Below are 25,043 nucleotides of genomic sequence, written 5' to 3'. Positions count from 1 at the left end.
ACAGCATGTTAAGTCATTAACTGATCTGATGGTTACCGAATCAAACATTATTAGACCTTGTTTTAGACCCACCATGGGTCTAAGCTCCAAAACGAGTAAACGTAGTACCATAGTCTGCAGTAAATGAAGTTGTACGCCCACAGATCCTAGCCAGCATCTCGATGACGGAGATAGCGCACAGCTGTGACGCGAGACCATCTGTTTTCCTTTATAACAGGGTGTTGATAATAAATCTAATTTAATATTATAAAGAGGTTTAACTCAAAAACTAATCGACCAATTTTAAAAAAGCCTTTCATTAATGTAAATCTACATCTTTAGTGCGTAAAGGCTGTTCGTTGCGTTATTGATTTTGTACGACAAGGTTTTGTGATGTGGTAATTGATAATACGAGTAAAGTTTAGTGTGGGTATAGAGAATATGTCGCGCAAAGAGTTAATGCAATCTGAAAAGTACCTTTAAACCTGCAACAAGGTCACAAGTCCTGGGACTTGCCCACAATGTTTCCTCTACCAGTCGCTGCTACTTTTCGTGAACTAGTTAATGATATAAAGGTGTACGCCCACAGATCCTAGCCAGCTTCTCGCTGACGGAGATAGCGCATGGCTCGGACGCGCGCCTCATGCGGACCACCGCCACCTACGACCCCAGCACCAGGGAGTTTGTAGTGCACACGCCGGACTTCGAGGCCGCTAAATGCTGGGTTGGTAATCTAGGTAAAACTACTGTGTGAATTTTATTTTTTGTTATTATTTGTTTGTGCTTTTTGTGTTAACCCCTTTTAGGGTTTAGTCAAGGAAACTTTAATATAATTTGTCAAGGATGTACATATGACCTTGAAATTATATTCTAGAACTGTCGCTGTAATAAGCGAATAGATAATGAAATCGCCATAGAAATAGGATAAATGCGGAAATACAATCATAAATACTATTCATTATAAGTTATAACTAATAATTGATACTTACAATTAATTAATGATTATTATAATTAATAAGTCTAATATTGCTTTATACATTTTAATAGCGTTGTTAAAAATATAGAAAGAAATATAATTTAAAAAATTATCACACTGTCACACTTGGCGAAAGTTCTTGTGTGTATAAGTATGTAAGTAGGTATGTTTGTTCCTCTTTTACGCTGCGACTTTTCAAGCGATTTGGCTGGTATGGAAATATATTTTACTCTAAATTAATACATGGGTTACTTTTCATTCCGGAAAAATCCATGGTTCCCCCGGTATTTGTGAAAAACTAAATTCCACGCAGACGAAGTCGTAGGCGTCCGGTAGTAGTTAATAAAGTCGATTGAAAAAATACCTACACATAATTGTAATAAGTGTAATGGTCAATTACTAAAAACTTTAATATAATAATTTCATTTCATTTCGATATTTACGAGTATCACTAAAAGAAGAATTAAAATACTTTTGGAAAGGCCTTGGGGCTAGAGATGTCGGTTAATAATTATTGACCTAATTATGCTAGTTAAGATCGCCCACGCATTCGTTTCTATTTATAGGATTTTTAACTTAAGGAATGTATAGACATAATATAGTATTTAAAACTATTGATCTTAGATTTATTTTGTTTTGACGGTACAGCATTGGAACTTACGTGCTAAGTTACTTTTTAACGTCAGGTAATGTTATTTTATAGGTAATGGTGATAATTATAGTCGAAAAAGTTAAGTTAATCTCATGTAAGGCAATGGTGTTAGGTGAACAGATTAAATGAGAATATAAATCCGACTCCAATAATGATTTTTTTGAAAATGAGGAAGATAATCAACAACGCAAAAAAACCAAAATAAACAAAAAAGTAAAAAAAAAATATATTAAAACAACCTCAAGTTTCTAATTATTCTAATTATAACGCACTTAAATAAACAAGGGTGATATTTATCTTTAAAAAAATCTAAAGTTTAACCAACCAAAAATTTTTTGTGAGGTTGGTGCCCTGTATATGTTTTGGATGAATAAAGCTTTAATTTTAATTTTTAATTTCACCATTAGTTAACAATATTTATAAAAAATACTTATTGACGATTAAAATATTATTATTATTATGTGTATTTAATTGAATTAATATTTATGACTTATAAACTACGTATATGAGTCAAAATTATCATCAATAGAACAGAGGTAGAGATTAGTTGTTACCGCAAAAGCGTTGACCTCAACCGTGACATTAATATAGCAGATTGCGTAATCGTTCGACCGCGCTATGTTCAATGCTTTTCACTTGTATTACTGATGGATGGATGGATTCGTCCGTGTGGAATTTGGTTGATGAGTTATCTTTGGGCAAACTTATGGCTAAGGCTCCTTAATGGGACCTCAGCGGCGTCACCGGGGTTTTTCGGCGAGCGCAGAAGCATCGCCTGATGGGGCCCGAAGGCAGAAGCAGAATATGTTGGCGGAACGATTCTTTAAGGGCGTCTCCTCTGAGACTCGGACCTTAGCTTAGAGGGCTGGCCTGGAAGAGTGTTTTGGCCTGAGTATCAGTCCCAACCATTTAAAAAACCCACGTCCAGGTGACGTCAGTCAGACGTCTACTTTTTATCGCGTATTGCAAAACTATACACCCAATTTACAGCTCTCTAGTTGTTCATATCTACGTTGATGAATCAGTCAGTCAGAGCAAGTAATTAATTAATGTGTAAATGCCAGGATACTAGTAACAATACAACTTATAAGAGTTCAAAAACATTTATGAATGAAACCACGTACCATCAAATATGTTAATCGGCATGGAAAAATCGTTCGGGGTCACTTATCATCTGTCGGATTGGGCATATAATTCATTACATAATTTTTATCAAAGTTTGATAGCCAGATTGGTATATTATGTTGATTAGGCTCAAAATGGGCACATTATATCTCTTTTTATATAGTTTTTCTATTTTAGGAAGATGGTTTCGGCTTTAGATGTAGAAAGGTGATAATTTGTGTGTATATCTAATCTAAAGGAATTCTGCATATTAGCCTAATAAAACGGCATACTTAAATTATTTAGAACTAACGAACGCTCGCGACTTCGTCCGCGTGAAAATATATGTAAACTTTATTTGCAATGTCAGAGCCAAAGAAGTAGAAGTTTAAAGCCAGTGTCGGCATGAGCCGAGATAATACGAAGTGTTCCGTGAGTTAGGTGGGGAGTGGTGGGAGCCCCTCGGACGGCCTAACTCATTTTAGTCGTGACGTTCTGACCGTCCACGCCTTTCGTTGGATAATCCTTCATGGCTTATTTTGGGAAAATGACTTGAGTGGAGAAAGGGAGTGTTAACTGATGTTCTTTACCCTACATCCTTCGGTCACAAGTCCGGGACTTCGCTCAAAGGTTTTCTCTGACACTCGGTGGTTTATTGTTACTTGTAATACCTTGACATTAATTCAATTAATAAGACATTTAACACTTAGAATAAGAAAGGCCTTATGTAATTTCAATGTTAACCTTTAATAATTCTGCTCGAAACGACGAAGTTTTTGACAAAGGCATTAAACGTATAAGATATCTACTACTGGATAACGTCTATTCAGTTTTCTTTTGTTCTTGTCTTAATTTTTACATAATGACATAGGTTGAGGCATGAATGCAATGCTTTTGTTTTAAGTCGTTAAAATATTCGCCGCATTTCCGTGGGACGTTATGAAAGGGCATATACAGGGTGTCTGGAAATACGATATCTTTCTTGCAGGAGGTTAAAGTAGGGCTTATTTGCGGTCAATTAAGTCATGTGACGCCATGTTCGAAACCTAGTAATTTCGGAGATAATCAAGATTTAAGAGTTTTTTTTAATAAACAACCCGCTTTTCAAGTTAAAACGCACCCTTGAAGTGAATGATGCGGTATTTTGTTTATTATGTTCTGATAAACTAATAACCATAAAAAATAATATCATTAAGAAAACACCGCGTCTTTTGCGAAATAAAGTATAAAATTAAGGGTTATCTTTCAAAGATAATCATGTTCTAAGTAATTAAATATAAAAATAAAATAATGTATGAGATATTGCATACAAATTGCTGAATTAACTTAATAAATTTATTAGGTATTCAAAAAGGTATTTGCATCACTAAAAACCTTTGAGGCTGATTTACAATTCGTTTAAAAAAATACAATAAAATATCCCCTTAAATCTCGATTTTTTCCGAAATTACTAGGTTTCGGACATGGCATAATATTATACTGTAACTCCCTGCAAGGAAAGTATCTTATTTCCAGACACCCTGTATATATGGATACTGTATTGTTTTACGAATATTCGCCATATTTCAGTATACATACAGTACTCGTATATGGAAGTAGTTGGTTTATTCAAATTCGAGGACACTAAACCGACCCACACTTCCCACACTAGATATAACAATAAATGTGAATAATTGTCAGCTTATCATTTTACTACGCACCGATCTTGATAGTTCCTTCAAATGATAAAATTACAAAAACTTGCCCAAACGTTAATATTAAAATTTGGGCAAGTTTATGTAGCGAATGTGTTTATAATCTTGATTGAATGTACATAAAATCATTTTAGAGAATCCCTCTCGACGTTTAATAAATCATACATCTACATGACGTCTCGTCGTTCATTTGGATTCAAATTTGTTTATTTCAAGTAAGCTCGATTTACTCTATTTTAACCAGTAGGGTTTAAGATACTCACCACAACATATTGTGACATCTTGAGACAAGAGAATAAATGATTAGCGGCAATATCGCTCTCCCTTTCGTTACATTGGGACGAAAGAGAGCGATATCTCTTCACGAGATATGTCGTTGAAGCATCCTAGACTTACAACGCATGCATTGCCTTGCATTTAACATAAAAAATAATTAGTTATGTAAACTAAAAAAAGAACTCCTGTAATACGGCCTTGTCCCCATAGTAGTAGACAACGCATTTGCATCTATGAATTATGTACTTATGAATAGTCAAACATGTCTGTTTGTCTACTTCCGGTCTGGAAGCTATATTCTACTCTAAAGGAAAGAAAAACATAACTAATTTGGGTTTGGTTTTAGGTAGAACGTGTACCCACACCTTGCTGTTCGCTCAGCTCATCACACCGGACGGCACCAACCACGGCTTGCATGGCTTCGTCGTGCCCATCCGGAAACCCGACACCCTGGAGACATACCCTGGGCTCATTGTGGGCGACATGGGAGAGAAGATTGGCGTCAACGGCATTGATAATGGGTAAGATATCATCCTGGAAACGGCAGACTGATGTGCGAAATCTTTGTTAAAAAAACCTTTTTGAGAAGCACAAGCAAAAATATACTTGCATAGTTACTAAAACAAAAAACCCTTACACTTCCTAAAATTAGATAAAGTTTTCAATTATAATAATATGTCTGTACCCCGTACTGAAATACGTCATCAGATTCTTATAATAGGGCATTGATCGATGTCGTTCGATATCAACCCATATTCGGCTCACTGCTGAGCTCGATTCTCCTCCAATAGTCCATCTCGCTGACCCAATGCGCATTGGCAGACTTCACACACACAGAGAATTAAGAAAATTCTCTGGTATGCAGGTTTCCTCACGAAGTTTTCCTTCACCGTTTGAGACACGTGATATTTAATTTCTTAAAATGCACACAACTGAAAAGTTGGAGGTGCATGCCCCGGACCGGATTCGAACCCAGACCCTCCGGAATCGGATGCAGAAGTCATATCCACTGGGCTATCACAGCTCTGATCGATGTATTCTCCAGAAATCCTCAATAATCCCACTTGAAACATGTCATAGTATGATTCATGGAATGTTATTCCTTATCAAGAGTCATAGAAAATCGCGTGGCATGCGAACGTGTTATCTTATCATAATCGCATTAGCGGAGAGTCCTGATAACATAAACGATCAATAGCGTAATCATTTTACCATTACGGTATATCCAAAGTTAAACACAACTTTAAATCCTTATCTTCCTATACTACTGCTCTACTCGATTTACTACAAACAAATTAGGAATGAAGGTAGAAAACGCATGTCATTTCATAACTTATTTATTACAAAAAAAAAAAAAAAAAACCGACCGAATTGAGAACCTCCTCCTTTTTGAAGTCGGTTAATAAATTATGTATTGTGTTTTTTATTAAATGTTACTCTAAATAATATATCTAATTGATTTAAGCTTATAAATCTTTTTTTTTTCATTAATTTAGGAACAAGTTCATTATAATTATTATAAGTTGTGAAATGACTAGCGATTTATACCCTCATTTTTAATATGTTTGTTGGTAAACAGTATACATCGAGTAGGGCTGTAGTAAAGAGAGGATATCTGTGTCCATTACTGTGGATATAAAGTAGAGTTATCTATATCTATACTAATATTACAAAGAGGTTAAGTTTGAGAGGTTCTTAGGATAATCTTTGGAACTGATAATTAGTATATTTGGACCACCAATAATTTATATTTGTGTACATTTTATAATTCCGACGTTTGTGGAAATGTTTTGTAATTAGATGAGCTTTCTGTTTATTTGTTTGGGTATAAAATGGAATTTAAAATATTGTTTCGGTATAGGTGATTTTTTAGATAATGGTAGTTAGAAGCACTTATTCTATTTAATAAGTCAGGAATTAGCTGCTACGTATACTTATTCTCGATTCTATACTCACTCAGTAAGATGGCCTTCTAACAATTCATGTATAACCAAAAATTAATATATCGCGCGATATTTCGATAAACTGATAAAACAATGAGGAAGTAATAAAATTTGTTGAATGTAGATCATCCTACTATCTAGAATTGCTAATATCGAATATCACATCTATTTATAAAGGTGGTTTCTACGGCATATCGGAAAAATTGTAGAGTTCGGTGAATTCACGTTTAAAATCACTCTGTGAAATCACTTTTAATTATTATACCTTTTTTTTGTTTGATTAGGGGAAGTCCACACCACATATAACGTCTCTGTATGTAACCAAGCCTTTGCAAAATTGTTGCTTTTCACTCGTAAATTCGAAATTGCATATATTGAACTTGTCGTTAAAATCAAATCGATAATGTATTATACATACGAGTAGGTACATACTTCATAGTCATAGATTTCTGTACTATGACGTCACAACGCGTCGAACGTTGTGTTATAAACCCTGTAGAGTCTGCACTAAGATTGCAATGTGAACAGTAAATACAGTTTGTTTTTTGGACACAGTGGGACTAAACTTACATTAGCAACCCATTATCGGCTCACTGTTTTGAGCCATTGGTTAGGCCAATAGTCCACCACACTGGGCACTGGCCCATTGTGGATTAGTAGACTTCACAACACGTAGATAATTAAGAAAATTCTCAGGTATGAAGGTTTCCTCACGATGTTTTTTCCTTCACCGTTTGAGACACGAGATATTTCATTTCTTTAAATGCACACATCTGAAAAGCTAAACCTACACCAGGCTTATTAGATTTACTACCCTGCAGATTGTGAGTCACTACCAGCAGTCTCATTTTGTTGCACAGCAGCGCTGTGTTCTTTCAAGAGTTGCTGCTATGTTATATAATATGCCTGTCAGCCACATATTGTCACCTGTAACTCGTGCTGGCATGTTCCTAACATAAATGCCCAACACAAGGTGATGTTTTTAAAAGGAAATTTTTGTACCATTAGGCGGCGGGTTATATGCTTGCTTTGACAATAAATTAAAAAAAAAAACCGAAACCATGACATCACGCATATCCTTTCAACTTAAAAGAAAATGATGCAATATCTGCATAATATAGTATGTAGTACTTGTTAATCAAATCAAGGTCACGCATGTAGTGTAGTAATAAATTTTGTTAGGTATTTGGTTTTACGGGCATTGCATAAATTGTGCAATTATTTTTACAACGACCTATTAATGTAACACTGATATATTTTTATGGTGATTCTATAAATATTTAAAATGTTTTCCGTGATTTAAAAAATGAAGTAGGTACCTTCCTATCTTGATTTTTTACGCGTATATAAAAAGTGTCAAATGAGTAAAACTTTAACGTGTATATATATTGGAAACTGATATTTGGAAACCCTTGGATAAAGGCTCACCAACCTTAACAGAAACATACTATCGCGGACATTAGTTTAGAACTTTTAATGAGGATTCTGTCATAATTTAATCACCCAACGGAAGCTGACAAAAGAAATTTTTTTTCCGTTTGTACCACATTTTCACCGATGCTCCTGTCTTATTGGAAGTATCGTGATGTTATACATATAGCTTTCCTTGATTAAATAAACTATCCAACACGAGAGACAAATTCCAGTGCATTCCTGAGATTAACACGTTCAACCACACAAAAGTATTGGTTCTGATAAAACATTAGTTACATTAGACTTCTTTCTTTTACAATTTGCAATTATTTCAGGTTCATAATGTTTAACCAATACCGAATACCGCGGGAGAATCTCCTCAATAGAACGGCAGACGTCACAGAGGATGGCACATATGAAAGCTCATTCTCAGAACCTTCTAGAATACTTGGAGCTGCATTGGAGAATTTGTCCGCAGGTTAGTAAACAATTTCGGGTAATTTGTTGTGTTTTTGACCCTACAGCCGTGGTTACGGGTCTCGGTCTCTGCTTGGAAATTTTCTTTCTGCCACATTGAATGCTTAGATGTTAAATGCAGTTATATGATGGCTGTATTTATGATTCCTTGTGCATTATTCAAGCTCAATGTAAACTTGTAGACGAAATTATAATTATTTGCATCAAACGTCATAGATACCTTTTTCGTTATTATATTTTTAGAGATACTAGATCGCTTGAAGGCATAATTAAGTTTGATTATATCCCACTAAAAATCAATTTCGGGGTTTTTTGGATACTTTAGAAATACGATATCCTCAACGATACGGCCCATTTGATACTCTGGTTGGATTCACCTTGAGGTGAAAAGAACTATTCATCACAATCATTCGCGTTGTAAGAAAAAACAGCCTATTTCATTGGAAGATGTTGATGATTGGGAGTATTTTTTATCTATAAGTTATTCCTAAAAACATTGTAATATATATGAATATCTATCTTAATATTATAATGAGGAAAGACTTGAAAGTACTAGACAAAAAAGTAAATATCTTTCACCATTGAAAAGCTAACTTATGAAGCAGTGATATAGGTTATATTTTCCCATGGTAATGGGAACTACGCTGGTGAAACCGCGGAGTTATGCTAGTATTATATTTATATTTTGAGTATAAAAGAGTTTTGTAATTTTTCAGGTAGGATCGGCATAATGCAAGAGAGCTGCCACTCGCTGTCGAGCGCGGTGACGATCGCGGTGCGCTACGCGGCGACGCGCACGCAGTTCGGCGAGCGGGACCGCGAGACGCCGCTTATCGAGTACGAGTTACATGTTAGTCGATTTGTTATATAGCTTTATTCATGAAAGACTAAATTACTTTAGTCGTTAGCGGAGGGTGCCTCTACAGAGGGACACGCAACGGCCCTCCACAACATTATTTTTAGCTGAAATTACGTTAATTTAGCTAGTTAGTTATGGAGTGTATAGTCAGATGCAATCTTTATGACGTCTCCGAAGTTAGCCGCAGGTGGCTACTCGCAGGTTATATTTACATTGCTTTGACGATGTAATTGGTAATTATAGTCACACAATTATACATTTCTTATCTTTTTTATAATTTAATAACATCTCGATGCTTGTATAATAATATGAATGGTTTGTCTGTTTGTCGCTCTATCTATTAAAAACGAGTCCCTCAAGTTGTACTACGATGATGTAAAAAAAAAAAAATTGGTAATGTTGTAATTATTTGATCATGACCTATGTGGGCATGGGGAACAATTTAGGCAGGGGAGGGGAGTGTCAATATATTCTAAAGGGTTTCTTAAACCTACACCCAAGGTCACAAGTCCTGGAACTTGCTTGAGGTTTTCCCTACCACAAAATGATGGTACTGTCGCTACTACCCGTCACGTTATAGTATACCAGTCATACGTGTACCAATCATAGCATTAACTAAATCAGTATAATTTCAGCAATGGCGCTTGTTCGGCTACGTGTCAGCGGCGATAGTGTTCCGGCTGTACATCGACTTGTTCGCGCACACTTATCTGAACATCGTGGAGAAGTCCAACGCTGGCCACAGGGTCGACAATTTGGTGAGTTGGTCCCTCATCCCACTTCTGATAATTTTATCTATTAAATCCATACTATGATGAAAAAATGTTTGATTGTTAGGTAGCTGCACCTGTATCTGTATCCGACCCTTGATCTAGCAGTTAAGGGAAAGATTCTTATGGTGTTGGTTGAAACTTCGGTATAAGACCTTTGACTGAAATGACTATCGAAACAATAACTGTTGACTCAACATTCCACATGGCGGTTATCTCGTGAGCTAGGTCCAAGTATTTTGATACTTTTTCCTTTTTAGCTTAAACCAGATTATCGTCATGTGGAACAGTAATATCAACAACTATTGCCCGATGCACTAACCGATCGACTAGCACTATATCAGGTCTATAAACAACAATAAACTTGTCAGTGAAGATCGTTCGATCCTAGTAGAGCAATCATCATCATCATCATTATCAGTTGATGGACGTCCACTGCTGGACGTTGGCCTCTTGCATGGACCTCCAAGCACAACTGTCTCGAGCCGTCAACATCCAATGGCTCCCTGCAACCCGCTTTATATCCTCGGTCCACCTAGTGGGGGATCGATTAACAATGCGCTTTCCTGTGCGGGGTCGCCATTCCAGCATCTTGAGATCCCAATGTCCATCGGCTCTTCGAACTATGTGGCCCGCCCATTGCCACTTCAGCTTCGCGACTCCCTTAACTGTGTCAGTGACTTTGGTTCTTCTGCGGATCTCCTAATTTCTGATTCGATCACGCAGAGAAACTGCAAGCATAGCTCGCTCGCATAGTAGAGTAATGCACTGGTATTTTCAAGAACTGACGCTCGTACCTATAGTAAAGCATCGCAGAATCGATAAGGCCAAAATTCAAAAATTCAAAATTCAAAATTCATTTATTTCAAGTAGGCTCAGTTTACAAGCACTTTTGACACGCCATGAAAAGCAAGCTGTCGGTGGATTATCTTGGCTACTTGATATGTATATTTACTATATATAATAGTAGATTGTTATACAAGGGGCTAAAAAGACCCATTATATACGAGGTATTTTTAGGGCCCGAGACGAAGGCGAGGGCCGCCTAAATAGAAACCGAGTTTATAATGGTTTTAGCCCCACGTGTTACACTCTGCTTTTCACTACGATTGCGAGAAAATAAAATAGTTTATAGTAGGCTAGTACTTGGCTAGTATTAAAAAAACAAAATTACTTTAGCCCCTAGAGGTTAATATGCTTGTTTAGCCCCGCTGTGGAGTGGTAATATGACAGTGTTTTTGAGCAAGAGTAGTGAAAATATAATTTGTTCGTCAGAGTGAAGCGGTGTCGGAGATCCACGCGATGGTGTCGAGCAGCAAGCCGCTGCTCACGTGGACCACTCTCCGCGCCGCGCAGCAGTGCAGGGAGGCGTGCGGGGGGCACGGCTATCTCAAGGTACGGCTTGTTTTGTGTGTTTGTTTATAATGCACATCACTGAAATGTTGGAGGTGCACCCCGGACTGGTGCTGAACCTATGCTTTCAAACCCCGCGGAACCCTCCGGAATCGGAGGCAGAGGTCATATCCATTGGGCTATCACGGCACCTAATCAATCGGCACGGCAATTAATCAATTACTCATCGTATATATAATCAATCATAACGACTAAAACTTTGTTTTTTTTTTATTTTTTTATTCATGACAAGTTAGCCCTTGACTACAATCTCACCGGATGGTAAGTGATGATGCAGTCTAAGATGGAAGCGGGCTAACTTGTTAGGAGGAAGATGAAAATCCACACTCCTTTCGGTTTTTACACGACATCATACCGGAACGCTTAATCGCTTGGCGGTACGTCTTTGGCGGTAGGGTGGTAACTAGCCACGGCCGAGGCCTCCCACCAGCCAGACCTGGACCAATTAAGAAAATCTCAATCTGCCCAGCTGCGGATCGAACCCAGGACCTCCGTTTTGTAAATCCACCGCGCATGACACTGCGCTACGGAGGCCGTCAAAATTATTTTAGGCCGTTGTCATATATACACTACAATAGAACAATTCTCCATTCCAGTGTGCAAACCTAGGCGACATAAGAAGCAACCACGAGCCCACAGTGACGTATGAAGGCGACAATAACGTACTGTCGCAACAAGCCGGCAACTGGCTGCTGCGACAGTACGAGGCGGCCATAGCGGGCAAGCCCGTAGACTCGCCGCTAGGTACCGTCGCCTTCCTGAAGGACTTGCGGACGATCAAGGATAGGACGTTCACTTGTAAGACCACGAAGGAGTTGAAGGATCCACAGTGTAAGTATTTTCTAATACGAATGATTGACCCAACACAAATATCAAAATTAATCAAAAATGATTAATATTGGTCTACCTGTATTGGTACCCTTGTATTGGTACCCTACCACTCACTCGACAAATAAGGCTACGCCCAAACTGGGCTTGACTTTTAACCCCTTTTTCACCCCTTCTATTTATATTTCCGTTTTTTTTATATAATGATTAATAAAAAGTACACTAATGTTACAAAAATATAACTATAAACATGAACGATTTTTATTAAAAAAACTTCAACCCCTTTTTAACCATTTCCCATGTAGAATTTTTGAAATTCTTAAATTACATTATTTTTAATATTTTTCTGTTAATACACATTTTTACAAATATAACTTGCAAATTGTCAGTCCTACAACCTTCTTCATATTATGGTCTCTAATCGTGCCTAGTTTTATTTTGATTGATTCAGTAGTATCAGCTGATCACACAAATCGCGGATAGACAGACAAAAAGAAATATTTTTGCTTCAGTATCAATTGTTTAGTATTATATTATATATACAGAATTTCGTAAAACAAATATGTTGCTTATAATAACCTTCTCTATCTTCTATTAAAATCGGTTCAGCCGTTATAAATATTAGGTCAGACAAACAGACACAAAATTAAAAAAAAAAGTTCGTTTGTGATTTATTATCTATAAGCATTTGGAAATACGGTTATTTTGAAATGTTGAAATTTTTATTAATATGCTGAATTTGATAAAAACTGCTTCCACAGTAGCAAAATATCGTCTCTACTTCAAACCATAAATACCTAGATTTATATTTATTTTTCCAGTTATAATATCAACATACAAATGGCTCCTCTGTTGGATGTTGAAGTATACCCACGAGAAAAACGAAGCGAACCTCTCCCAAGGTCTCACGAAAGTGCAAGCGCGGACCAAATCCCAAGTGTACCGATGGAAGACACTAACAAAAGTGTACGCAGAGTACATAACCTTGGTGTTCTGTTTGGATAACATAGACAAGAAAGAGCGGGAACTGCAGCCAATGATGCTGAAGCTCTTCTGTTTGTACGGTCTATGGTCGTTGGATGAGAACTTGGTGGAGTTGTACCAAGGGGGGTTTGCTAAGGGGGAGGAATGCGCGCGATTAGTGCGCGACTCTGTGCTGGAGCTTTGCGGGGAGGTGAAGAATGAGATTGTCAGTGTTGCGGACGCGCTTGCGCCGACTGACTTCGTTTTGAACTCTGTTCTGGCGAAGAGTGATGGAAAGGTAAGGATTTTTTAGATTAGCATTCGTTTCAAAGACAAGACAAAATTAATATTGCCGACCAATGGCGTCGCCAAAATTATATTGTCGATCAATGGTGTCGCTTAAAAATTGTCTATCAATGGTGTCGACAAAATTAAATATTGTCTATCAATGGTGTCGACAAAATTAAATATTGTCTATCAATGGTGTCGACAAAAATAAATATTGTCGATCAATGACGTCCACAAAATTAAATATTGTCGATCGATGACGTCAACAAAATTAAATATTGTCTGTCAACGGTGTCGACAAAATTAAATATTGTCGATCAATGGCGTCGACAAAACATGATGTCAAACTGGAACTATCGCTCTCTCTTTCGTTGCGATAGGACGAAATAGAGCGAAAATTTTTGTCACCATTGGCTGATTATGTCTTTTCTCATTCTCATTCCTATAATTTGTTTCTAACATTAGAAGTTTACATAATGAGTGTATAATTAGTCGTAGTAGTTCGTTTCATGTAGGATGGTGCGGGTGTCAGTTCGTTTAACTCTTGAATGTTTGACGCGATTCACGATATACGATACGTATTATGAACGTCATGCAGGCGATTTTCACCGTATCCATTCTATCTGAAAAACACTTTAGTTAGCTTTCCACTATGAGCGCCTGTGTCCATATATTTTTACATAATTTTTAAAAAATTATTATTTTTTTTACAGTTATATCAGAATCTCCAGAAAGCGTTCTTCAGTCACCCCGGCGTGTTCGAGAGGACGCCCTGGTGGCGAGACGTGGTACCAGCTTCCAAGTTGTAAGCTAAACACCACCAAACAAAGATTTTATAATAATAGATATGTCACATGTCGTGTCCGAAACTGAGGCGAACAAAAGTGGCTAATTGTCTTAATTTCAATTAGTCGCACAGTAAACAACCAAAGTAATTCAAACAAATAATACCTAAATTTTGTCTACAATGTCGAGTACAATTTTGTCTACAATGTTGTATGTGTTAAAAAAATGTAAAATATACATATATATTATATGTATACATGAACATGAATATATAATGTAACCAAACACAAAGTCGTGCATGTGTGCGCTCAGTGGAGTAGGTACTTTTTGCGGTGATTTTGTAGGCATGTAACATATCTAATAGTATGAAATCGTTGCCACCAAATATATTAAATAAATATGAAAGTATATTAAAAAAAATAGGCCACAAATATTTGATATCGTAGATACAAACAAATTTTAACAAGAAATACGAGTAATTGTTAAATAAGTGTTAATTCGGTTTTAAAAATAACTTAAAGTTATTATTTTGTCTTTGTTTTATTTAAGAAATATTAAAAACCATAGTTATGTTTTGGTAAACTTTAAAAAGCCTGACGCAAAAATTTATTTGTTTGGTAGGTATTTTATATAACCGAATTATCACTAATAGTTAATTAAACTAAGGTTACGTGAATGTGTGACTTAAAAGTTTATCTTATATTATTATTTAATCAATTAAATTAAAAATCGTGGGTATTTTGGTTGACTTGCCCGACTACAGTTGAAAAGTAATGATTTCTTGCTCTTTGCCAATATTCAAGGCATATTTTGTTTATTTATAAATCTTGTTTCTACCAATGTGAGTAAACCAAGTTAAATGAACTACATTATATAACTACATATTTGTAAGTTTTCAATAGGTTACATTTGCCTAAGGTCGTTGATTTTGACATGAAATGGACCGAGTGACACTACATATTATATTATTATACATGTGTTGGTATACAATTAAGGAGAAAAGAAAATATACAGGATGCTCGGGAGTATCCCCCTAACTTTAGGGTTATATATAATTGATAATTAATTAAATATGTCCAAGAAACATGTGTTCTAAAAGGAATATTTTGGGGAGTACATAATATTTCTTTTGTAAATAGATCTTAAAATGTGTCCCCTTATAATAATGACGTAGGGAAATTTGTGCATTAATAAATATCACGAAGTAGCTAATTAGTGAAGTGCGGAGTGCCAGTTACAACTATCTCGTCGATATCGATAAAGTCAGATTTAGGCTGCATCCATACCACTATCAGAAAGTGCAAGGGCTTATATCAGGCCTCTCCTGGAAAGAAAATCAATGCACCATAGAGTTCGCTGTCGTCAAAAATGTAGTCTAGTAGTGTCGTCATCATCTTAACTTGTAATTGAATAAAAAAAATCGTTTTAATTTTACCTAAAGGCGTTTGTTACATGGGTAGTAGGAATTATTTGAATTACTTTGTATGAAAACATACAAAATTTTTTTTAGTTACTATCCTCCTATACGTGGACACGTGGACACCTTGAAGTTATGGGGATTACTCCCTAACATCCTGTATAGAATATATACATACATATTTATTTTTTTCTTTTTAATTGCAAAAGTTATGGTTATTAATTAGTTACATTTTAGAGACTAAATCATCATGCTTTTTCTAAAATATGGTTTATATATTAGGTATATTATCTCAAATATGAGTCACAAAATTCGAAATTCCATGTCAATGGTATTATAGCTTTTGTTTTGTATAAATATACGTGTTAATTCGAAATAATTAGTTAAAATTATGACTCATTTTATTATTTTAAGAAATTATGACGCATTTATATTAGACGCATTTTTTAATTAATTTAAATTATGAATATTTATTTAAAAAAAATTAGTAAAATATCTATGATTTGTAATACTTATAAAATTGTAATATCATTTCAATTAATCGTATATTGTCATATTTCTATAAGTTTTATAAATCTCTTTATTTCTCTTAGGCGAGGCTGTGCTAGAGATCGCTATAATATATTTATTTGATTTTCAAAAGTATATTCATATGTTATTATATAAACTTCATAATCCAAAATGATTAATACAATGCAATCTACCTCACAATAGTCACGTGACTTTGCGTTAAATAGAATCGTACGGAGAATGGAGATATTATTATTTTGTATCTTTACACAAGAAGTTCAACTTTCCTTTTAACTGCATTTTTGTGAAGAACCGAAGCATTTTAACGCATATGACAGTTCGGCCTTTATTCCATATTTAAAAATGGCGGAACATCGAAATTGTTTTTAGAGCCGTTTTCATATGATGAGTGTTTGATAACTTGAAGTTTTGTCAGTGTCATCCTACTGATATTATAAACGCGAAAGTTTGTATGGATGTTTAGATGTTTGTACTCTTCAACGCCGCGACTATTGGACCGAATTAGCTGAAATTTCGAATGGAGATAGATTATAATCTGGATTAACACATACTCGTAGGCTACTCTTTGTCCCGAAAAAAAAAAATACGTACGTACACACTTATTTTTCGCTGGTAACACCGCGGGGCGAAGCTAGTTTGACATAAAGAAAGAAAGTGACAAAACTTATGGTAAGACTATCCGACCCTAATCAGACGGTGAAACTGGCCCTTAATCTAGTACGTTAGAAGCATTGTTTCTGTTGGATATGGGCACTTTGTTAGAAGATCTGTTAAATTTCTTAATTTAAATTATTATTATAACGTAATAGAAGCATCGCTTCGGTATGAATATGTACTCAGAGGCACAACTATATAAAATTTGTATATTAAAGTGGGTGGATAATTTGTGCCTCTGAGTATATGAATCAATGGATTACCTCTGTGTGGTATAGACACTTTAATTATTTATTTAATATAATATGTTAGAAGCATAGCTTCTGTGACATATGCTTGCTTCAACTATTTTTGTATTTACTTTTCCTATAAATGAGCACCTCAAAAACACGTACAATTTTAGTTGTACGCACAATGAAAATCCATTTTTAACAAACAGGGTAAAATAGTATTCCTATAGGTAAAGATTTATTAACAAAATAATGATTATTATTTTGAGATGATATTTATTTCCGTTGACGTTCATTTAAAAGTATTTTTTATTAATTATTTTTATTATTGCTTTTACTTCTTAACACACATAGACAATTATATGGTAAGTATTAATTTTATAGAACTTTTTAATAATAATTGTTTTTAATGGGTAAATGTTTCGTATTATGGTAATAGATAAATAGTAATAAATTAGATTTTTACTTTATTAAAATTAAATAAAACAGCCAAATATAAATTTTAAAATATTAGTATAGTTAGCTTAGGATTTGTAACGAATTATAATGCTAGGGGGATGGTGCAAATCATATTTAGATCAATTATTTTTATAATAAAATTTTCGTCAAAAATCGACTTTACGAGTATACTATGAATATAAGAATACCTAATTTTTTACATAATACTTTTAGGGTAACGAAACCCCAAATACCTTTTCTTTTGTTCCATATTTTTCTTAACAAATTATTTGACCGTTAGCGATCAAACTTTAATTCAACCTTTTTCTAGCGAAGCCTATGGTATTTATGGTAGCGAAGGTTGCTACAAGGATAATTGTCTGGTGATTACTAGCATGATTTTTTTCAAATTGAAAAATTCATTTATTTGAAGTAGGCTCAGTATATAATACACTTTGAAATGTCAGTTGACTATTTGTTTGTATTCTACCATTACTGATGATATCGCTATAAAATGTCAATAAATTACATTTTACTTGGAAACCACCACATCATGGAGAAGCATGAGTTGAGAAGTGTCAACTCATGCTCTCCGAGACACAAACGCAAGTTTTCGTTTTTCATTGATGACCTACGTCATCATGACATTTTATAGCGACTCAACTCATTTATTGGTTTCATTTGTTTATAAAAATGGAATGCTTTTTGTAGTTGGGGACACATAGTATTGTATGTATTTTCCTGTATTAAGACCTTTGATATAAATATTTACTTCAATTAAATATATGTGCTAGTGGCGCCAACTCCCCAGCATCATAGTTCACTGTTCTTGTTCGTAGGAATAAATATAGAATAATTTCTTACTATCTGTTTTAAGTTCTTTTATTTAAATATTTTCAATATTTAGGATATAAACTATCAATTATATTTATTATTTTGGATTTGTATTATGATTTTCTTTGAAACGCTCACTCAGTGCCTTCCTTGAATAGTGACACCAGTATTAAGATTACTATGATGTCTCATAGCATAGTGTAATCCGTAGCTGCATCACTTAGCAATTAAATGATTGCAATATGATAATGTCATTCAATTTCCGATTATCCTGCAATACCGCTAAGAGCGATGTCCCATTAGTGCATTGCCTCGCAGCGTCGTGTTTCATATATTTTAAACGACATGCCACATTAAAGCGTTGGGTATTCGTAAACGTTTCGACGGAAGACGAAGTGATAATTTGTTTTGTAATTTATTTTTGTCTTTACCAGAAAGACGAAATACAGTTGTGTGACTACATGCGCTGTGGTTTAGTGGGTCATTGCAATGCAATAGGTAGTTGTGGCATACAACGCTATTCGTTGCAACGACGCAACGCTACGCACTAACGAGCCATCGCCCTAACGGTGCGATAGTTTTGCATAGCAGGTATATTTGCAAAAGCTACTTAAACTTGCGGTTTCACTGTGAGAATTCATAGTCATTTAATACGAGTGTTAATATATTTTAACTCTGTAAAATATGTTGTTGTAATAATAGATGTACCTAATGTATTGTTGGAAGTGTTTTCTTCTGTAAATAAATAAATGTCTAATAATATTTTGAGTTTTATTTCGTATATAGGTTTCGTTCGTGATAAAATTATTGAGTAAAATGAAAAGGCAAAGACAATTAAATTTTATAACATTTATTGACAGAAAATGTTAGAAGAAAAGTAGGTGAAAACATTTTGTGCTTTACCAGAAAGACGAAATACAGTGCATTCGATATTAGGAAATACTGGAGGAAATTGTAAAAGGAACATCAACGCGACCAAAGTTTGTATGCGGTAGCGTTCGATCGACCAGTCACCATTGTATGATATGCACGAGTTTATTTGTAGTTATATGAAGAATGTAGTCGTAGGTATTCTTATATGTATATTGTATATGGTTTATCGCTGAACACATATTTGTACAATAAGAATGAGGGCCTGTGATAACCAGATCGTTCTCATTTTATAAAAGCTGAAAGTTTGTTCGCCCGTGGTCCTAAGACAAATAATTGTGATAAACAACTATAGAAATTGAAACGCGTTGTCTTTGAGAGATAGGATGTTTCAACGATACAGGTTTCAAAGTAAAAAAACGTATTTTTACGCCCTCAATCGCCAGACTCAACTTAATGCATCGATCTTAAATTGTTTTTCCGAAGGGTTGCCTGGAACCCAAACGACCCAAACTTGGGACATGTCAAGGACGAAATTAATTTCGAAATGGTACATAATAAAACAAAAAATACGCTTTTTGTTTTGGCTGGTGGGTCTAGACTCTTGAAACTATGTCCAAACTATAGCCTACCATATTTGTGACTAACTAAATGCATAGGCTGCCAAATTTTCAGCTTTTATAAAATGAGAAAACTTTTGCCACAACATAGCAATTTAGAAGCATTGTTGACCTTCCTTTAAACCAACAATACAAGCAAGAGTAACCTTCAGTTTACCTGTCAACTTAAAAGGCAAAATAGAAAGAGATCTGGACCATGATAAAAACCAGTGCACAGATTCTATATGACAATGTATACTAGATTTTAAAGTTAGATACTCTTGTAAATATTTGCCCATTTAAAATATTGACAGATAACGGTTTGGTTTAAACTCATCTGTAAAAACTTGGCTTATAAAATGGTGTTATTATGAGATATATAAGTATCTCTTAATAACATCATCTCGTCTTATCAGTTTAATTTGACAACCATTGTGTAGTCTAGATAGTGGATATTGTTACACACATTTTCATATTTATTGATAGCCATTTATTTATATATATTACATAGAAAAGTCATGGTGTCAAGGTCCTACTTCTATATATATATCTAACACATTATTTTCGTGTAAACATTATTGTTGTACACATTATAAAAGAATTTTTATATCTTTAAAAACCATAGATAAGTTTCAAGTGATCCTTTTATTTCATGTTTCAACATTATCTCAGCAACACAATCAACACTCGATTATCTATAAAGATTTTTCAGTCTACATTGCATATATGCAGGTCAGTCTGACCAGAAATGTGCGTTGCGTCGACGACGCGTTGATTTCCAAATATTTTTAATGACATGCCACATTAATGCATTGCGTGATGCGTCGCAGGCGACGTTTCAACGGGCGAAGGACTGCGCTCATTTGTTGAAACTGTCTGGGTGTGTGCGTCGTCCTCATGCGCTGCAGGTGTGGCGTTGATCCGTTGCGACGTCGCACTAATGAGGCATCGCCTTTAGTCATTTGTAAGTTCAACATACGCTACGCAAGCACATTGTACGAATGTGTTGAAGTGCCACGTAAAATCAATTATATATTATACATGGTGTATACATATTTTTATTTATAATCGTTTAAATATTATATTATTCTAAAAATCAGAATACATACATACGTGAATATAAAAATACATATTATTTGTGAGCGATGTCGGTGGTCTGATATGGCTTAAAACTGTAATTTAGCGTTTATATGTATCTATAAATTAAAACTATTAATTTATCAAATTAACTTAGTTTAATAATTAGCCGTCAGACGTTATTAAGGCTTAACATTCAAGACTTTTCAGTAGCCTAATTACATTTATGTATTTCGTGTACAATTCAAAATTTAAGCCACTACACCAAGTGGCAGTGATTTTTAGTTTTTAGATCAAATCATAGAAATGGCGTTAATAATGTTATTTACCATCAAGTTAAATAACATTATCAGCGAAACCAAAACTCCCATGACAGTGATTTTTGCAATGGCTCGTCTTTTAAAAAGTACAGAACATCTTGAATTTTCCCAGCAAAAGTTGAAAGATATTCTAATAAATTTTAATTATTCGATGTTAAGTTGCTTAAAAACAAGTACTTTACAAATATAACAAAAACACACAACCATATTTTGTAATATACCCTCGATATGAATTATGAATATAAACCCTTTTCAATATTTATTATCATCGTTTATTTATATTGTAATGTTCATTTTTTTATTTTGAAATTAATGAGGAATGAAAATTTGGTAGAACACCAAACCTGAATTTAAGACATTCAAAACTTAAAAATGGGGTAAATACTACTTGGGTTATAAAACAAGGCATTTTCAAACAGCATTTGTGAGCTCGTTAAGTTAGCAATTTGAAATTGCATTTGCAATTAAAAAAAATTGTTGGAATATCTATTAAGTATATAAAACATTAGTTTTAACTGGACACCTCTTTACTAACAGTGATTTTTAATTATTCCATAATCATTATTGTGGACGATTTAAATTTAAACATGGTTCAACTAATAACTACTTTAGAAGTGGGCGTAAACAAAATAGAGGAGAGTTATTTTTTAGGTTTAACGATCTAATTGCGAATAGGAACGAACGACATGAATTTTTAAAAGGTACGATAAATTTTTCAATTTAAATTCGATAAGTTAAGAGCACAGTGCACAAAAACGCTATACAAACGGTTATGTGCGCTTAATAAAATCTAAGTTTCATAAGTACCATAGACATTTAATTTTTTTTTTGTAAAATTTTATTTCGCCTTTACGTACTCAAAGAGGATACGAGTCGTAAGACAAATGAATACATGCCACTCTCCATTACTGTATTCAGCGTATCTTAAAATCAAAAATAATGATGATTTTTGTTTTGTTTTCTTTGATTTTGCAATTTTACATATTTGCGTCACTGTTGAAGGTTTCTTCATCTTTAAAAGCTTTTAAAAATTCAATAATAACAATTTTCAAGTCAACAATGTTACCAGAACATAAAACTGCATAAAATTTAGCAACACTATTAAAACAAACTTTCACAAGGAGAGCGCGCATGTGGAATTCCAGTTGACTCCAGTCAAACAAGAATAATTCGACTTTCCAAAAGACGTTTAGCTGTTATCACTGTCAGTGATAGTAGAACTGGTCATTCTTATAACTGGATTTTGCGTCGAGTCACTGGAATCGCATTCGACCATCAAAATATCATCTGGACTTTCGTTTCTGTCAGAATTACTTTCCGTGTACGTTCCCGTTGGGGATTTATCTTCAATAACTGCTTTTAAATAAGACTCTCGATCCATGATCGTCGCATCTCTAGCCAGAGCTAACACATCTAGCGACATCATACTTTTAGATTTCTCTATTTTACTTATAGGATTACTGTTCTCATATATCACTTCTCGACTTATGGATTTAGTGCGTGATAGATTTGTGTCAGTGTTAAAATTGTCACTCGGTGGGTCATATTTGTTGCCAGTGTTGGTACTAGTTGATGGAGCGCTCGAGTTTCTGGCAGTGGTTTCTGTGAATTTAGACCTTTTTTGTTGATTCGTTTCTTTAATCATCAACAGTTGATCTAGTTTATTGATAGTTTCATTTAGTTCTAAAGCCCATGCTTCGTCAGTCTCCACGTCGGTTCTGTCTATAGGTTTCAGAGCTAGTTCTCTCACACGCATTCTGAGTTCTTGTAAGCTCGATTCGTCGTCTTTTTCAGTGCCTATTTGTGTTTCGTCGTGTATAGGATCCCTTTCTGCCCCAACGCCTGGCTCTCTAGGTCCCACTGGTATAGAGTCCTTCCCTGGTGGGTATTCCCCTCTACGTCTATGTATTTCTTCAGATATTTCCTCCAAAGCTTTTAATGATTGAGCATATCTGTACTTGGCGTCTGCTATGAGACGTTGTAACTTATCTATTTTCTCATTTTGTGCTTGTAACTGTTCATCGCACAGTTTCTTCTCTTCGAAGTACACTCTCGATTTGATGATATTACGTTTTAAGTTCTCCTCAAGTTGCGCTACCTGAAATCGAGATTTTTTATTGAATTTACTCAAACATTTTAAAACAATTTATTAATGAGTAAAATTATCAGAATTCATGTATTCATACCTTTCTTTCAGCGGCGATATACGCGGCAGCTTTCCTTTGATGCTCGCGACCACTTTCTGCTTTCCTTTTCTCTGCGTCCATAACCTAGAAATGAAATAAGACATATCTTCAGGACCTTCAGGTTCTTCAGGTCTTCAAAGAGCAGTCATAAAAATATTGTGGAGTCGATCTTTTATATAGATTTAAAAAATATATATGGTTTTCAAAATGCGTGCTTATCTTAGCTAGAGCTTTAATTTAGAAGCATTTAATAGATATTTAATTTTGAAGTAATTAATAGATATGTGCTATTTTCTTCAGGTTTCTTTCGGGAGAAATATTTTCACTATGCAATCTCCCGAAGTCTATGTATTTATAGTATTGTTTGTTTTTAGAGTTTCTGGAATAAGATGTAGTAGTTTGTGTTACCTTGATGATGGCATGGTTGAGCACCTCCTGCCAATTGCTGTCAAACTGCCACTCGTCCTGCTTGCTGACGAAGCGCTGCTCCGCGAGAGTCACCGTTTCCTTCGCTGCACCATGGAGTTCTGAAAGAGCAGAGAACTGGTTTAGGTGACCTTCGACACATTAGCATTATTTCCTCCTCAGGAGGAGGAAAGGAGGAAGGCATTTGTTAGGAAATGTTATCCAGTTTTGTCTGAAAGATTAATAACACTTCTTTTCGATATGCGGAGCATTAGTATACATATAGGTATTTATGTAAATACCATAGAAGTACCTAGGTACGACAAATAGTCCAGAGTAGAGTCAAAGGGAGGACGAAGTAGCGGCTGTCTGCTCGTATGGTAGGTATATGACTTTTAAGCCGTGCTGTTTAGCAACAAAAAGTGAAACTAAAATTGTATTTAACCTTCAATATTCAAGATTACCATTTATTTGATGTTTGTAAATATTTTGTATGCGCAGTCAATAGGTAGATGCGCTGGTTACAATTATAAAACGATAAAATATGCTAAATAAAACATTTAATTTCATGCAGCAACAGAACGCGTGTGATAAGATTAGCACATACATATGTATGTTCTTGTTATCTATGACCTTGGTGTAATAAAACGTTTTAGGGACTAATTATATTCAGCTTTTGTTGATAAGAATCTTAAGCTTTCTCGGAAAATAATCATCATTATCAACCTATATCCGGCTCACTGCTGAGCTCGTGTCTGCTCTTAGACTGAGAGGGGTTAGGCCAATAATCCCACCAGCCAGACCTGGACCAATTAAGAAAACTTCAATCGGCCCAGCCGGGGATCGAACCCAGGACCTCCGTCTCGTAAATTCACCGCGCATACCACTGCGCCACGGAGGCCGTCGTGAATTTAGATTCCTAAAATGCCCACAACTGAAAAGTTGGAGGTGCATGCGCCGGACCGGATCAAACCCACACCCTCCGGAATCGGAGGCAGAGGTCATATCCACTGGGTGACCACGGCTCTATTATGGAGCACTGGCGCATAGCACTGGAGAAT

The 25,043-nt window shown here is 35.1% G+C and overlaps 2 protein-coding genes across 3 annotated transcripts in view; one reads left to right on the top strand and one right to left on the bottom strand.

Moving 5' to 3' along the window:
* The window catches only part of LOC112044046 (peroxisomal acyl-coenzyme A oxidase 3), a 29,291-nt gene extending 10,004 nt beyond the window's left edge, over positions 1 to 19,287 (top strand). For both annotated transcript variants that reach the window (XM_024079778.2, XM_024079787.2), the window contains exons 5-13: positions 569 to 716; positions 5,028 to 5,202; positions 8,373 to 8,515; positions 9,231 to 9,364; positions 10,009 to 10,131; positions 11,419 to 11,538; positions 12,153 to 12,387; positions 13,206 to 13,645; positions 14,349 to 19,287. In XM_024079778.2, the coding sequence (XP_023935546.2) occupies positions 569 to 716; positions 5,028 to 5,202; positions 8,373 to 8,515; positions 9,231 to 9,364; positions 10,009 to 10,131; positions 11,419 to 11,538; positions 12,153 to 12,387; positions 13,206 to 13,645; positions 14,349 to 14,444 (1,614 nt within the window). In that variant the 3' untranslated portion in view covers positions 14,445 to 19,287. The remainder of the gene's footprint in view (positions 1 to 568; positions 717 to 5,027; positions 5,203 to 8,372; positions 8,516 to 9,230; positions 9,365 to 10,008; positions 10,132 to 11,418; positions 11,539 to 12,152; positions 12,388 to 13,205; positions 13,646 to 14,348) is intronic.
* Positions 19,288 to 19,359: 72 nt separating this feature from the next.
* Positions 19,360 to 25,043, bottom strand: part of LOC112044041 (SH3 domain-binding protein 5 homolog) — a 42,345-nt gene continuing 36,661 nt past the window's right edge. The window contains exons 4-6 of the mRNA XM_024079768.2: positions 23,986 to 24,104; positions 23,578 to 23,661; positions 19,360 to 23,489 (exon numbers count right to left, since the gene is read on the bottom strand). Coding sequence (XP_023935536.1) covers positions 22,581 to 23,489; positions 23,578 to 23,661; positions 23,986 to 24,104 — 1,112 coding nt within the window. The 3' untranslated portion in view covers positions 19,360 to 22,580. The remainder of the gene's footprint in view (positions 23,490 to 23,577; positions 23,662 to 23,985; positions 24,105 to 25,043) is intronic.

The sequence above is a fragment of the Bicyclus anynana genome, chromosome 5, assembly GCF_947172395.1.
Source record: "Bicyclus anynana chromosome 5, ilBicAnyn1.1, whole genome shotgun sequence".
NCBI classification, from domain to species: Eukaryota; Metazoa; Arthropoda; class Insecta; order Lepidoptera; family Nymphalidae; genus Bicyclus; species Bicyclus anynana.
This window is presented reverse-complemented; position numbering and strand designations above follow the sequence as displayed.